Genomic DNA, 14,543 nt, shown 5'->3' on the forward strand with positions numbered 1-14,543 from the left:
CGAGATCACATGGGATTACCTTTCACAGTTGAGACTGGAAAAATACTTTTCATTGTATTTGGTCATTATAACGTAATTTTACGAACAGATTTTCCTGACTTTGTGGCTAATATGAAGTCTCGTGCATAATAGCCGCTTGGTGAAACCTGTCTCCAAACAACGAAGTATTTCCTTCGTAACTACGCTGATAACACTTTGTGTTTTTGTCAAACATTGGAGCTTTGTATTCATTCTGAAGGTTTATTGTTATTAATATTGAATAAAAAGTAACTGGAATATATCATTGTTAATTATCATTCAAATTTTAGGTAAATTATTTTAATTTGCATCTTATACGGATTTTATAAGGGAAATACGGATTTTGGAGGTTGGTTATACAGGTTTGATTGACCAAAGGTTGACATGTATGTATGAGGTAGGAGAAAACCGTGAATACCTTACAGAAACCCACATTGGCATGAGGAGAAATTAAACCATAATTGCAGCTCAGGACTCCGAGGCACCAAGAACCATCAGGTACACTAAATAAAATAAAATAAAATAAAGCAAACACACCAGACTCATTAGGAATCAACTGTATTTGACTTATTATTGTTCTAATTAATGATGAGGTACTCTCATTAATTTAAACAATAACAACTATGTGGCAATGACCAACTGTTCTTTTTTTGGTATATAACCATTTCAGTAATATACTATACATTTGTCTAGAAACAACCAACACTTCAAGTTCCTAAAATAAACAATATTTGTCTTCTTCCCGAAATTACAGAGAGTCCCATTCTGTTCCACCGGCAGTCCAAGAATACGGTCAGACTCGGCAAACAGCAGGAAACAAAGGTAAAAATATCACATTTTGACATCACTCTGACTCTCAGATTATTTGTGCTTTGGCAGAGTGCAAGAGAAATGTGAGTTAGTTCAGTGTGAAACTCCAACTTGTAGACCAGCCCAGGTTGGGAGTTCAGCTCAGAAATTTGAAACCCTATTCCTTCCAGTGCAAATGACAGAGTCGGTGAGATCATCTCCTACCACCACAGTACTAATGTTCCAGGTTCAGCTCCTGGGGGGAAAAGGAATGCTTTTTTTCCACATTTGACACAAACACACTCCATTTTGAAACATGATTCGGTACACCTGTAACGTGCAAATTTCAGCGCCGAGTAAACGCTTCACATTTCCCCCTCGTTATAAAGATGCACTGGATATTTCACATCATTAGAGTCAGAACTGAGCTGAGTCCTTCTTGAAGAAAAGAAATTGCAGAATATTGCTACACTCATGATTAAATCTACTGGAAACCACTTAAGAATCGGTCAACTATGATGATCGACTCAAAGAAGTGAGAATTGGCCAGAGTGACGGAGAGAGAGAGAGAGAGACAGAGAGAGAGAGAGAGGTGTCCACATGACTTGAAGCGGTGATGGGAGTGTTAAGGCTAGTGCCACTCCAGACCTTCAGTGCCAACAGCTTGAGGTGGCAGACGTTACACAAAGGCACCTTTTTGAGTCTGAGTGCCTGCTGTAATAAAGAGTTTCTATATTCCACATGGTTGAGAGCAGGAGAAAGATGATAGTATGGAATAAGAGAGAATGAGAGATACAGACAGAGGGGAAGGAAAAAAAAAACAACTAGTGGAGAGATTTCACAACATTTCAGCATCAGCACTGGTAATCCTGGGGCAGTGAGAGTGTGAGTGATGGAGCACAGAATGGAGGAGTGTGCAAGGGAGGCACCAGCGTGCCGTATTTCTCAGCGACTACATCAGCCACTCTGAATGTACTTCTTGATGACCACACAGCCATGCCTGAAGAGTGGGCATGGCATGCTCTGCTGCAGTGTCCAGGCGTTGGCGCAGGGGTCAAAGGCCTCCATATTGCCCAGCGCAGGACCCTCACTGCTTACGATGCCTCCTGTAGCGTAGATCTTCCCATCCAGAACCACGGCACTGCTCAAAGCAAGGAAAACACAGTGATGTATGAGAGGAGAGGAAATGCTGCGGGATCTTCATGATGCAAGACATCAGCGATGATGAGAAAGGACAATTCTATTCTCGCCATTTCTACCACGTTTCCCGTGAAAAGGTACGGCATGGATATGGATACACCACCCCGGAAAGAATAAATCACTCCCTTCCTAATCTCCTGCTTTTGCAGTGTTCATTTCACACTCTCAGCATGCCTGTGAATGCTAATGCAGAGAACTCTCAGCACTGTGACTGGATCAGACATGCCATTTCTGGGGATCATAGAGTTAGTACATGTAGCGCAAACACACAGCAGAAGTGCGGAGAAAAGTGCACGGACGCGAATGCACACCAGCGTACACGCGCAGCCGAGCCGTCACAGTTGTGTTTTGGAGATGCAGAGAACAAGCAATTGTTCTGCTGCTCATCCACGCTTCATCTGCCACTGAGCTAATTACTCTCTCTGCTGCGAATACCAATCAGCGCAGGAGACAGATGCAACCCAAAGCTTAACCCAAGGGACTAGAAATGAATTTTTATGACTGCAAAGTGTTTCCATCTTGCTCTTTAATTTTTTTTTTTTAAACAAAGTCGTTTATCTGTGAAGAATCTCAGTCGTCCAGGTACATAGTAATCTGTGGTTGGTTGAAGAGAGCAACTGGACTTGCTTGAAGATTCTTGAAAACGTTTCGCCTCTCATCCTAAAGGCTTCCTCAGTTCTGTCTGACTAATAGGGAGTATCCAGTATTTATCCTCTCATGGATCATCATAGAATCCGAATCAGAATGCTGATGGCGAAACGTTTTCAAGAATCTTCAAGCAAGTCCAGTTGCTCTCTTCAACCAACCACAGATTACTATGTACCTGGATGACTGAGTATCTTCACAGATATGTTTCTACGCACTTTGGGATGAGATCCCTTCGACTGGTGCGGGAGTATGAGAGGACTTCCAGAAAACCGGCAGACATCTTAGCCAGAGAGGATCGTTCATTTTTGTCAACCTGGAACGACCATCATTGAACAGAGGTGGGTGTCTATGACATCTTTTATCAGCCACCTACGGTACAATGCAGCCATCAGCATTCTGATTCGGATTCTATGATGATCCATGAGAGGATAAATACTTGATACTCCCTATTAGTCAGACAGAACTGAGGAAGCCTTTAGGATGAGAGGCGAAACGTTTTCAAGAATCTTCAACCAAGTCCAGTTGCTCTCTTCAACCAACCACAGATTAACAAAGTCGTTTATTCCGCGTCTACAGGATTTTTACACACCACTGTCAATATTTCTGACTTAAAATGAAAACGTAGCGATTGATACACGACAGTACTGCTTTATATTTTTGGTCAAGTGAAATGTACAAACAACGTGCCTTTGTATTCTGACAAGGAACAGCCTTGGAGCTGAAAAATGAACGTTTCAGAGCAGGTGTGCCTTTTGCAACGTCATTGATCTTGCACACAAATCAGCTGAGAAAGCTGTGGATATGGGCACGATTATCAAAAGCACTTCAGTGGTGTGAAAGACAGTCAAGTGTATGTAAAAGGCTTTGGAGCTTTTTTTTAAACTACTTTCGATACTGCTCTTTTTTTTTCCTCTTTCTTTCACTTTTTCAGACACAGAGAGGCAGTTCGCCATAAAGGATCCCTTCAAGTTTTAAGCAAAAACACAATGACCCAGTGAGATAGTCAGCCGCATTACATTTATGAAACATGACAGTTTTTAGCAACACTGGGTTTATAGGCAGAAAGGATAAATGGATGCTGTCCACTAAAAGAGCTGTCAGTATGGATAATACAGACGTTAACACATCAGAATAGGTGTGAACTGCAGGTAAGTCATATTGACTGTGAGTCAGCCTGAACTCATTACCTGCAGAACTGCCTCGAGTGGTTCATGTTGGGTCCTGCTTTGATGTTGCCTTTCTCAGGGTCGTAGATGGTTGTGGCTCTGGCATATGCTCCTCCAAGGATAAAGATAAAGCCATTGAGTGTTACAGCAGGGGCATACTTGTTATCTGTATAACACACACACACAAAGGGAGAGAGAATTTTACCTTAGAAAACTAAACGTTAGAGCTAGACGGCCTTTCGTTTTCATAAAATCAGTGAAATTTAGTTCCCTCTGAAATTTGGTCATTGTGATAAATGTTTATTTCTGTAATATCTCAAAAATATCAGGCCATTCTGTGGCTGGGAAGTTATTTAATTTCAGGGGATTCCCGAGCAAATGATGTGCATGAAATCGCTCGCTTTGCGCAGTCAAGCAGACAGAGGAAGTCCGTGTGCACCTTCTTCTTCTTTTGGGTTTTACTGCAGCTGGCATCCACAGTGTTGCACTACTGCCATCTACAGGTTTAGCTTGACCGTGCACTGACAGTTACATCAGTCACTGCGGTCCACATCACGTCTGATGAGTGGGGACCCGGTTGTGACGTCATTGGCGTTGCGTCTCAGATTGCTGTGCCAGGTAAGCTTCAATCAGAACCTTGCCATGTCTTGTCTTGGAGTGCCATGTATCACGGTCAGCTGTTAGAAGGTGCCAGTTGTTGTCAAAACCACACATCTTCAAGTCTTCCTTTGTGGAGTCCTTCCATCTTTTCTTAGGACGGCCCCTTGAGCTTTTCCTGTGGGATAGTTCACCAAACAGCAGTTTCTTGGGAATACGTTCATCGTCCATTCTGCAAACATGACCTAACTATCAGTTCCATCATTCTGTCGCTAAACGAACAGCCAATCACACCGAGGTGCTCGCCGACGGCTGATATTTATTAGTTTGGTCCTGCGTTTCCTTTCCTTCGTAACATAACGTCTTTTCTTCTCGCTTTCCATTACTGCAGTCGGTCTTTCACGTTTCATTCGCACACTCACGTCCTCCATTTTTCTCTCCTGTTTCAAATCACACAATGTCTTGCGCAAACAGGGAAAGACGATCATGTGATGCATGATGTAGTTTCTTGAATTGTGTCATGGTAAAGCAGGGGAAAAAAGCAGAGAATTTAGGGCCATGTAGCCCTAAATTCATTAATTGTTCTATTAAAAAAAAAACTAATAAAATTGGAAGTCTGTGATTTGAATTCAGTAGCTTTCGGTCCACTGAACAAAAATAATTGGGTGTCGGGGAAAATTCTTTTTATGACCTACACTTGAAAAATCTGAAAGGCAGTCTAGCTTTAAGTAAGTTGGAATAAAGCAGTTCAAGGTGTGCAGTTATAGGAAAATAATCAATAAAAGAGTGATCCCAGAGTTAATTTCCCAATAACAGTATGCCCTGATGTGTTTTATTCCTCTTACAGCACAGCAATTTGTCAACAATTACAAGTTTAATTTATTAAAGAATGACATTTCATACTTTTAACTGTTTATAGGTACATTTAATGATGTGGAACATCCGTGAAACAAGTTAGTCCCTATTATTACTAATGTGATAACAGCTTTAAACAGTTATTCCCTCACAGCCTCTCCTGCTTGCCTACTATTCTCTCTCTTGAAGTTAATAACGAGAAAAAAAAAACCCACAAAAAACAAGTGCTGGAAGGCCAAACAAACCTTGCCCGGCAGCACTTATGTTATACCTACAGTATATGTTGATAATGGTAATATTTCTCAGTAACCAGCTGTCAGGTTATAATCCTATGAAAATCCACGACCTTGAGTTTGACATTTCAAAGTCATTCAAGGTCAAAGATCATGGTGCCAAATGAAAGCCCATATGGCACTTCCTATAAGTTGATGATGGCAAATATCTGTCTACCATCAACCATTTTCAAGTTACAGCCCTCTGAAAATCCGTGACCTTGAGTTCGACCTTTCTGGTGACCTTCACCCTGACTTGATTACCCCCAAAATTTAATCAGTTAATCTACGGACCATTGCCCACCTACCCTGAAAATCTGAAGTCAATTGGTGCAACTGTCTAGATGCTAGATTGTTAACAGACAGACACACAAACAAACCGCACTGATCACAATACCTCACCCCGTTTACTCCGTCGCGGGCGAGGTAACAAAAACCAAACAAACACACAGCTACGTGAAGTCCTGAAGACTGCATAAAACGCTAAATGAAACACCTCTTCATGGCAAGCTTAACCTCATCTCATCTCATCTCATTATCTGTAGCCGCTTTATCCTTCTACAGGGTCGCAGGCAAGCTGGAGCCTATCCCAGCTGACTATGGGCGAAAGGCGGGGTACACCCTGGACAAGTCGCCAGGTCATCACAGGGCTGACACATAGACACAGACAACCATTCACACTCACATTCACACCTACGGTCAATTTAGAGTCACCAGTTAACCTAACCTGCATGTCTTTGGACTGTGGGGGAAACCGGAGCACCCGGAGGAAACCCACGTGGACACGGGGAGAACATGCAAACTCCACACAGAAAGGCCCTCGCCGGCCACGGGGCTTGAACCCGGAACTTCTTGCTGTGAGGCGACAGCGCTAACCACTACACCACCGTGCCGCCGCAAGCTTAACCATTATACGTTTTTGTTAAATAAGATTTCTATAAACCTGTTTAAGCTATTATGTGGAACGTCTACCATCCACCACGTCCCTGTGAATGAGCTGCTGATTTGAACTACAGCTGGAATAACTGTCATGCTGTTATAAAAAATTAAACACCATCTGACCAACCAGGTTTGAGAATTCAAGGGTTCTGTGGTGGTCTCAACAGAATTATTCCATCTACATACAATGACAAGCTTACAGAACTGTGCTACGTAAAAAGCCATTACCCAAAGTACTATTCTGTCAGCCCGTGCTTCCTTATTACGGCATTTTAAACAGGATTACTACTGACCCGAAGAAAGCTTAGTTGATTGGCCCGGAGAGCACGTTCATTACACGTAACTCATCTCACAATTCATTTCTCTCAGTATGCTCATTAAACAAACCGAAAAGAAGCAAACGTGTCAAGAAAAGCTGGACGTGAACAAGTCGGGCCTTGCATTGATCATCAATACAAAGGCTGCTCTATATTCTGCTGGACTGAGTGCAATTCACTTATGTATGTTTGAGTAAATAAGCAAGGGAAAGCACATGAATATTTGATGAGGGTGGAAAATAATTGAATTACAATCACACTCTCCAAAACAGCTGCGATTTCAAAATCACTCTCTGGAGCGAAGTGAACCTTGTATAGTTAATTACATTTCGTGCCCTCCTGGTTGTGGAATGGCAGCTCCTGAGGTGAAATCTGGATTCTGTACAATGTAAAAAGTCAACAAACTGAACAGCAGGATTCAGCGTTAAAAGATTAACAATGTAGAGGCACACAAAGTGCACAACGCGGTGTTTTGCTCTTAACGTGGTAAACGTTGGATTTAACTCATTCATGAAAATGAATGAGCTCACGCCAATCTCCACAGTTCAGTATTAGAAGTGGTTTGGCTTTTCGCCCAGCAGGAGTTGTGCAGAAGTCTATTGCTGTAATCTGCCTTTGACACACAGCTCTCTGCTTGACCACACGTGTGTGGAAGCTGTCACCTAGAAATTACTCAAAACTCTACAGAAGTGTGCATATGTGTGCCCACACAACATACTCTGCACCCCCTGCCACGTACTGAAATGTCAATACGGCAACCTCGGTACTGTGAACGTTACTCCTAAAGGAGTCTCTCTGGAGTCCCTCGACACCCCCTGCTCCCCCAAGTCCCCCACCACCACCACTCCTCGGCAAAACAAACACATACACACTCGCTCAGTGATAACAAAGCTCATCTTGGCTGTACATGCTGTCTCACACTTTCTCAGTTCAACAAAGTTTGCGGCTCTCAGGAAGCCGGCTGTGTGATGTTGTCATTTCCCCTCTCTGTAGTGCATGTGATAGAGCTAGCTATAGGCAGTGCAGCTCAGCAGCAGATTTATTTACATTTTAAATACATAACATTAGCCAGTGCTGCATGAGCACCTCCCAGAGCAATGTTCTGCCTGCCCCAGCACAACAAGTGCACCAGTGGGTGTGGAAAGCAGTCAGTTCTCCATGGAAGATGCAGCGCTTGTCGTTTCTTGGCAACATGGGTGGGTGGGGGAAGGGGTTTGAGTGAGGCCACACTCAACATGAAAAAAGATCAACACCTCTTTTGGAGTCAGTGAAACCCACAGCCGTGAAACAAGCTGCTCACTGTTGCAGAGTCAAACTGGGATCAGAACCTGCACTGACTGCACAACTGACTTACTGCTAGCCGTTTATTCTGCATGCGTGACTCAACTGCGTTACAAATACAACGTGACTGAAAACAGAGTCACGCCTCATTATAACGACCATCTATTTTAATCTTAGAAATAAAAAAGCCATATAATAAACTCCTTATTAACCTCGCTTGCTCGGTCTTTACGGGAAAATATCAGACCTCAGTCTTTTTGTATGGACCTCGACTATGGCTCAGTCTGTACTGTCAAGACCTCAGTGTAACAAGTGTTCTAGGTGGGTGGAGCACAGAAGCACGGCAGGCCAGTACTGAGTTCTCAATAACTCTTTATCGTCAGCTTTTCAGCTTCTATATGTTTACTTATACATATATACACATGCCACACACACGTGTGCTGGTCGGGAGAGAGCCCGCTCTGCTCTCGCTCTCTTCCTTAAATAGGGCGCGGCTCCTGGGAAGACACACAAACAGGTTAATTCACCTCAAGTGTAGTGATTCTGCCACTTACCTTCCCTGACTCCGCCCTCCGGTCACAGACCGACGCTTGACCACACCCTCACTGCCACATACCCCCACCGCCCGACTCAGGCCGCGCAGCCGTCCGGCCTACAGCCGACTCCACCCCCCCCCCCCCCCCCCCCCCCCTTGACGGGAGAGGAAGTCCGCCACGACCACCTGCGCCCCCGGCCTGTGGACCACCTTGAAGTTAAAGGGTTGGAGTGCCAGATACCAACGGGTGATCCGCGCGTTGGCATTCTTCATGCGGTGGAGCCACTGGAGGGGCGCGTGGTCCGAACAGAGGGTGAAAGGGCATCCCAGCAGGTAGTAACGGAGGGCGAGGACCGCCCACTTGATGGCCAGGCACTCCTTCTCTATGGTGCTGTAGCGCCCCTCACGCACTGACAGCTTACGGCTTATGTACAGCACTGGGCGATCCTCCCCCTCCACCTCCTGGGACAAAACAGCCCCCAGCCCTCTGTCCGACGCATCCGTCTGCAATATAAAAGGGAGAGAAAAGTCAGGGGAGTGTAACAGTGGCCCCCCACACAGTGCAGCCTTTACCCCAGAAAAAGCCCGCTGGCATTGCTCCGTCCACTGGACCGGATCTGGTGCCCCCTTTTTAGTGAGATCAGTCAGCGGGCTGGTGACGTCCGAATAATTAGGTATAAACCTACGATAATAGCCAGCCAGCCCCAGGAACTGTCTCACCCCCTTTTTGGTCTTGGGCCTCGGGCAGGCCGCAATCACTGCAGTCTTGTTAATCTGGGGATGCACCTGCCCGTTGCCCAAGTGGAAGCCCAGATACCGTACTTCCACCCACCCAATCGCACACTTCTTCGGGTTGGCTGTGAGGCCCGCCCACCTCAGCGACCCAAGGACGGCCCTCAGATGTTGGAGATGCCTTGGCCAGTCATTACTATAGATAATGATATCATCGAGATAGGCGGCCGCATAGGTGGCGTGGGGGCGAAGGACCCTATCCATCAGCCGCTGAAACATAGTGGGTGCCCCAAACAGCCCAAAAGGAAGTGTGACAAACTGGTGTAAGCCGAACGGTGTGGAAAAGGCCATTTTTTCCTCGGGATAATGGAGTCAAGGGGATCTGCCAATAACCCTTTGTTAAATCCAGTGTCGAGTAAAAGCGAGCCGTGCCTAATCGATCGAGCAACTCATCAATACGAGGCATTGGGTACGCGTCAAATTTAGACACCGCATTGACTTTCCTATAGTCCACACAGAACCAGACCGACCCGTCGGCCTTGGGTGCCAAGACCACCGGGCTGCTCCAGTCACTGTGGGACTCCTTGATGATGCCCATTTCGAGCATGGCCTCGAGTTCTTCCCGAACCACTTTTTTCTTGTGTTCGGGTAGCCTGTAAGGGCGGCTATGCACTACCACCCCCGGGGGCGTCTCAGTGTGGTGTTCTATGAGGTGGGTGTGGCCGGGCAGGGGCGAGAACACGTCAGAAAATTCTGTTTGCAACCGGGTGACCTCCGCGAGCTGGGTCGGTGAGAGGTGGGCCCCCCAGGGGACCAGAGAGGTGGGTGATGCCAATTTTCCCTTTTGAACCTCCGGCCCCAGCTCCGCCTTCTCAGGAACCACCGACACCAGCGCCACGGGGACCTCTTCGCTCCAACATTTTAACAGATTGAGGTGGTATACCTGTAACGCCCCACTCCTGTCCGTTCGCCTCACCTCATAGTCGACGTCCCCAACTCGCCGTGTGAGCTCAAAGGGTCCTTGCCACCTGGCGACTAATTTAGAGCTCGATGTGGGCAACAGTACGAGTACTTTATCTCCCGGTGCGAACTCCCTGAGGCGCGTACCCTTGTTGTACAGGCGGGTTTGTCGTTCTTGGACCTGCCGCAAATTCTCCTGGGTTAGGTGGGCGAGTGTGTGGAGTTTTGCGCGCAGATCAATAACGTATTGGATTTCATTTTTACTTTGTGAAGGTCCCTCCTCCCAATTTCCCCGCAGCACATCTAGAATGCCGCGTGGCTTACGCCCGTATAACAATTCAAATGGGGAGAACCCCGTGGAGGCTTGTGGGACCTCTCGCACTGAAAACAACAAGGGTTCGAGCCACTTATCCCAATTACGTGCGTCCTCACTTACGAATTTTTTAATTATATTTTTGAGGGTGCGATTGAACCGTTCAACTAAACCGTTCGTTTGTGGGTGATAAACGCTGGTGCGGATCGGCTTAATACCCAACAACCTATACAGTTCCTTTAGTGTACGTGACATAAACGCAGTGCCTTGGTCAGTCAGAATCTCTTTCGGGATTCCAACTCGGGAGATAACGCGGAACAGCACCTCCACAATACTGCGTGCTGAGATATTGCAAAGAGGCACTGCTTCCGGGTATCACGTTGCATAGTCCACCAGAACTAATATAAAGCGGTATCCTCGTGTTGACCGATCTAATGGCCCGACGAGATCCATCCCAATTCTTTCGAACGGGGTCTCGATTAAGGGTAGAGGGCGCAAAGGCGCTTTTGGAATGGCCGCTGGATTTACTAACTGGCATTCGCGGCACGCCGTACACCACCTACGGACATTGCCGTGAATCCCTGGCCAATAGAACCGGGCCATTATTCGGGCTAGTGTCTTATCCTGCCCTAAGTGTCCAGCCATGGGATTAAAGTTAGCCACCTGGAATACCAATTCCCGGCGGCTCTTCAGAATCAAAAGCTGCGTGACTCGCTCTTTAGTCTGAGTGTCCTGCGTCACTCGGTATAATCTATCCTTCATAATCGCGAAGTAAGGGAAGGACGGGGTGGCGTTCGGCGGGAACATTTGACCATCAATTACTCTCACTTGGTCAAACGCATGCCGCAGAGTCTCGTCTCGTGACTGCTCTAATGGAAAATCCACGAGGGATTCTCCAAGAGAGAGAGGAGGAGCCGGCGACTCCTCACTCTGACGCGGAGCTGACGTAGACGGCTCTGTGACAGCTGCTCCCGCCAACGCGACACCGGGACCTCCCCTTATTAATCAGGACCCACTCTTCACTAGATGACTCATTAAATCCCGAAATCCCAGCCAATCAGTCCCCAAAATTAAAGAGTGGGTGAGGCGAGGATTAACCGCCGCCTTTACTATAAATTTCTCCCCTCGAAACAGAATGTGAACTGACACTAAAGGGTAGTTGTGAACATCCCCGTGCACACACAACACCTTCACCAATTGTGCTCCCCCCAATGCCTCGTCTTGCACCAGGAATTGGTGGATTGAGGTCTGATTACAGCCGGAATCCACCAAAGCCTGATACGTATCCCCTTGGATACTCACCGGTATGCGATACGCTCCGGCCCGATCGAGGGCGGCTCCTGGCGCGTCGCGGATCCGAACCACCACGCCCACCTCCATCGCCAAGCACTGATGCCGGAGGTGCCCCGGCTCCCCGCAGCGCCAGGACACCTGCCCGGGCTCTCTCTCTGCACCGGTGTTCCGGATATCACTCACCTGAGGGGGGGAAAAACACAGACACGGAAGTAGGAGAAGATAGGACACCGCGAGTGCGGGGAGCTGGCTGGGGTGGAGCCGGCCCCCGCCTCCGCGGTGGGGGAATGGGGCGAGGGAGAGGAACAGAAGGGGAGAGAGAGAGGGGAGGGGAGAAGGGGAGACACACTGTCCTGCCGTTGGAACGGCCACCATATGGTCCTCCGCCAGCTCAATGGCCTGATCCAGCGACGCCGGGCGATGGCACTGGACCCACTCCGCGGTTTGGAAGTTGAGCGACGAACTGCTCCAGCGCCACCAGATCGATGATCTCCTCAGTGTCGCGGTTGTCAGCCCTCAGCCACTGGCGGCAGGCGTCCCGGAGTTGCTGGCCAAACACGAACGGCCGGCCGACCTCCTCCAGGCGCAGCATGCGGAAGCTACTGTTCCGGAGTGCGGCCCACGCGCTGGAGGATGGCCCTGTGGAGGTCCGCGTAGACCAGCCGGCTGTCGGCGGGGAGCTGTAGCGCGGCCAGCTGCGCCTCGCCCGTGAGGAGGGGGAGGAGGCGCGCCGCGCGCTGTTCCACCGGCCAACCCCACGCCTCTGCTGCCTGAAGGCCTCGGGGTCGTCATGCGGGCCCATCTTCGTCAGGGTGAGGTGGGAAGGGCCCGTGGCAGTGGAGGTGGTGGACCCCACCGACGCGAGTAGGTGCCGAAACGCCCGGCGATCTTCCTGCTGCGCCAGCACCAGGGCCTCGAACCTTCGCTCCTGTTCTTCCCGGAGGGCGACCAGCACCTAGTGCTGGCTCTGTTGGGCCGTGGCGAGGGCATGGACCAGGCCCTTGAAGGGGGAGGACTCCATGGGGCTGTTCTCTCCTGCGCTCGTCCCGGGTTTCGGCACCACTGTAACATGTGTTCTAGGTGGGTGGAGCACAGAAGCACGGCAGGCCAGTACTGAGTTCTCAATAACTCTTTATTGTCAGCTTTTCAGCTTCTATACGTTTACTTATACATATATACACACGCCACACACACGTGTGCTGGTTGGGAGAGAGCCCGCTCTGCTCTCGCTCTCTTCCTTAAATAGGGCGCGGCTCCTGGGAAGACACACAAACAGGTTAATTCACCTCAGGTGTAGTGATTCTGCCACTTACCTTCCCTGACTCCGCCCTCCGGTCACAGACCGACGCTTGACCACGCCCCCACTGCCACACTCAGTCTGACATTTTCCCGTTAAGACCTTGCGCTCAGTTAATAAGTAGCTAATAAACAACTAATATATAGATTTAGGCACTGCCGAAAAGCAGAGCTCCCATCGGTTTCTGGTTTGTAGAATTTTCTTATATCATAACCAGCCTCTTTTGTTTTATTTCTTTACCGGCTAACACTGGCCACTAGGTGGTGTGTATGACTGTCAATTACTAACACTGGCCACTAGGCGGTGTATGACTGGTAATTACTAACACTGGCCACTAGGCGGTGTGTATGACTGGCAATTACTAACACTGGCCACTAGGCGGAGTTTAGGACTGGTAATTACTAACACTGACCACTAGGCGGTGTGTATGACTGGTAATTACTAACACTGGCCACTAGGCGGAGTTTAGGACTGGTAATTACTAACACTGGCCACTAGGCGGTGTGTATGACTGGTAATTACTAACACTGGCCACTAGGCGGAGTTTAGGACTGGTAATTACTAACACTGGCCACTAGGTGGTGTGTATGACTGGTAATTACTAACACTGGCCACTAGGCGGAGTTTAGGACTGGTAATTACTAACACTGGCCACTAGGCGGAGTTTAGGACTGGTAATTACTAACACTGGCCACTAGGCGGAGTTTAGGACTGGTAATTACTAACACTGGCCACTAGGCGGAGTTTAGGACTGGTAATTACTAACACTGGCCACTAGGCGGAGTTTAGGACTGGTAATTACTAACACTGGCCACTAGGCGGTGTGTATGACTGGTAATTACTAACACTGGTATGGTGGAGGCACGCACACGACCGAAACCATCAGAAAACAACTCGATGGATTTCTTTATTTCTTTATGTATCCACACTCTATGCCTATGGGCCTCCGCTCACGCGGGCCGCTATTACATGTGGCTATTTGTGAGTATTGGATCCCAAAAAATTCTTTATATTTTTGTCCTATGCTGTTGTCAGTTTCTCTGACAAACCTGTAATACTAATTCAAATCCAGCCTTTTGTCAGGACTGTTGGGTCAAAAGTGGTGAGAAATTTGTATACATTTGATAGCTTGGATACAAACATCATCATCATCATTTTCTGTATTTGAACACAAAAGAAGTTTGAATATGTGTGATTGGCAACCAATCAAGCGAGTCAGACCCGGTGTCCGAAATCACTCACTATATAGTGGACTATATAGTGAGTTCGCCATTTTGTAGTGCTGTCTGAATGTATAGTGAGAATTATTACACCCTATACAGTGCACTCAA

The 14,543-nt window shown here is 47.7% G+C and overlaps 1 protein-coding gene across 3 annotated transcripts in view; it reads right to left on the reverse strand.

Moving 5' to 3' along the window:
• Nucleotides 1-665: 665 nt before the first annotated feature.
• LOC132894566 (kelch-like protein 29) overlaps nucleotides 666-14,543 on the reverse strand; it is a 291,177-nt gene continuing 277,299 nt past the window's right edge. For all 3 annotated transcript variants that reach the window (XM_060934564.1, XM_060934563.1, XM_060934561.1), the window contains 2 exons: nucleotides 3,843-3,987; nucleotides 666-1,948 (listed from right to left, as the gene is read on the reverse strand). In XM_060934564.1, the coding sequence (XP_060790547.1) occupies nucleotides 1,765-1,948; nucleotides 3,843-3,987 (329 nt within the window). In that variant the 3' untranslated portion in view covers nucleotides 666-1,764. The remainder of the gene's footprint in view (nucleotides 1,949-3,842; nucleotides 3,988-14,543) is intronic.

This window comes from Neoarius graeffei, chromosome 11 (assembly GCF_027579695.1).
Source record: "Neoarius graeffei isolate fNeoGra1 chromosome 11, fNeoGra1.pri, whole genome shotgun sequence".
NCBI classification, from domain to species: Eukaryota; Metazoa; Chordata; class Actinopteri; order Siluriformes; family Ariidae; genus Neoarius; species Neoarius graeffei.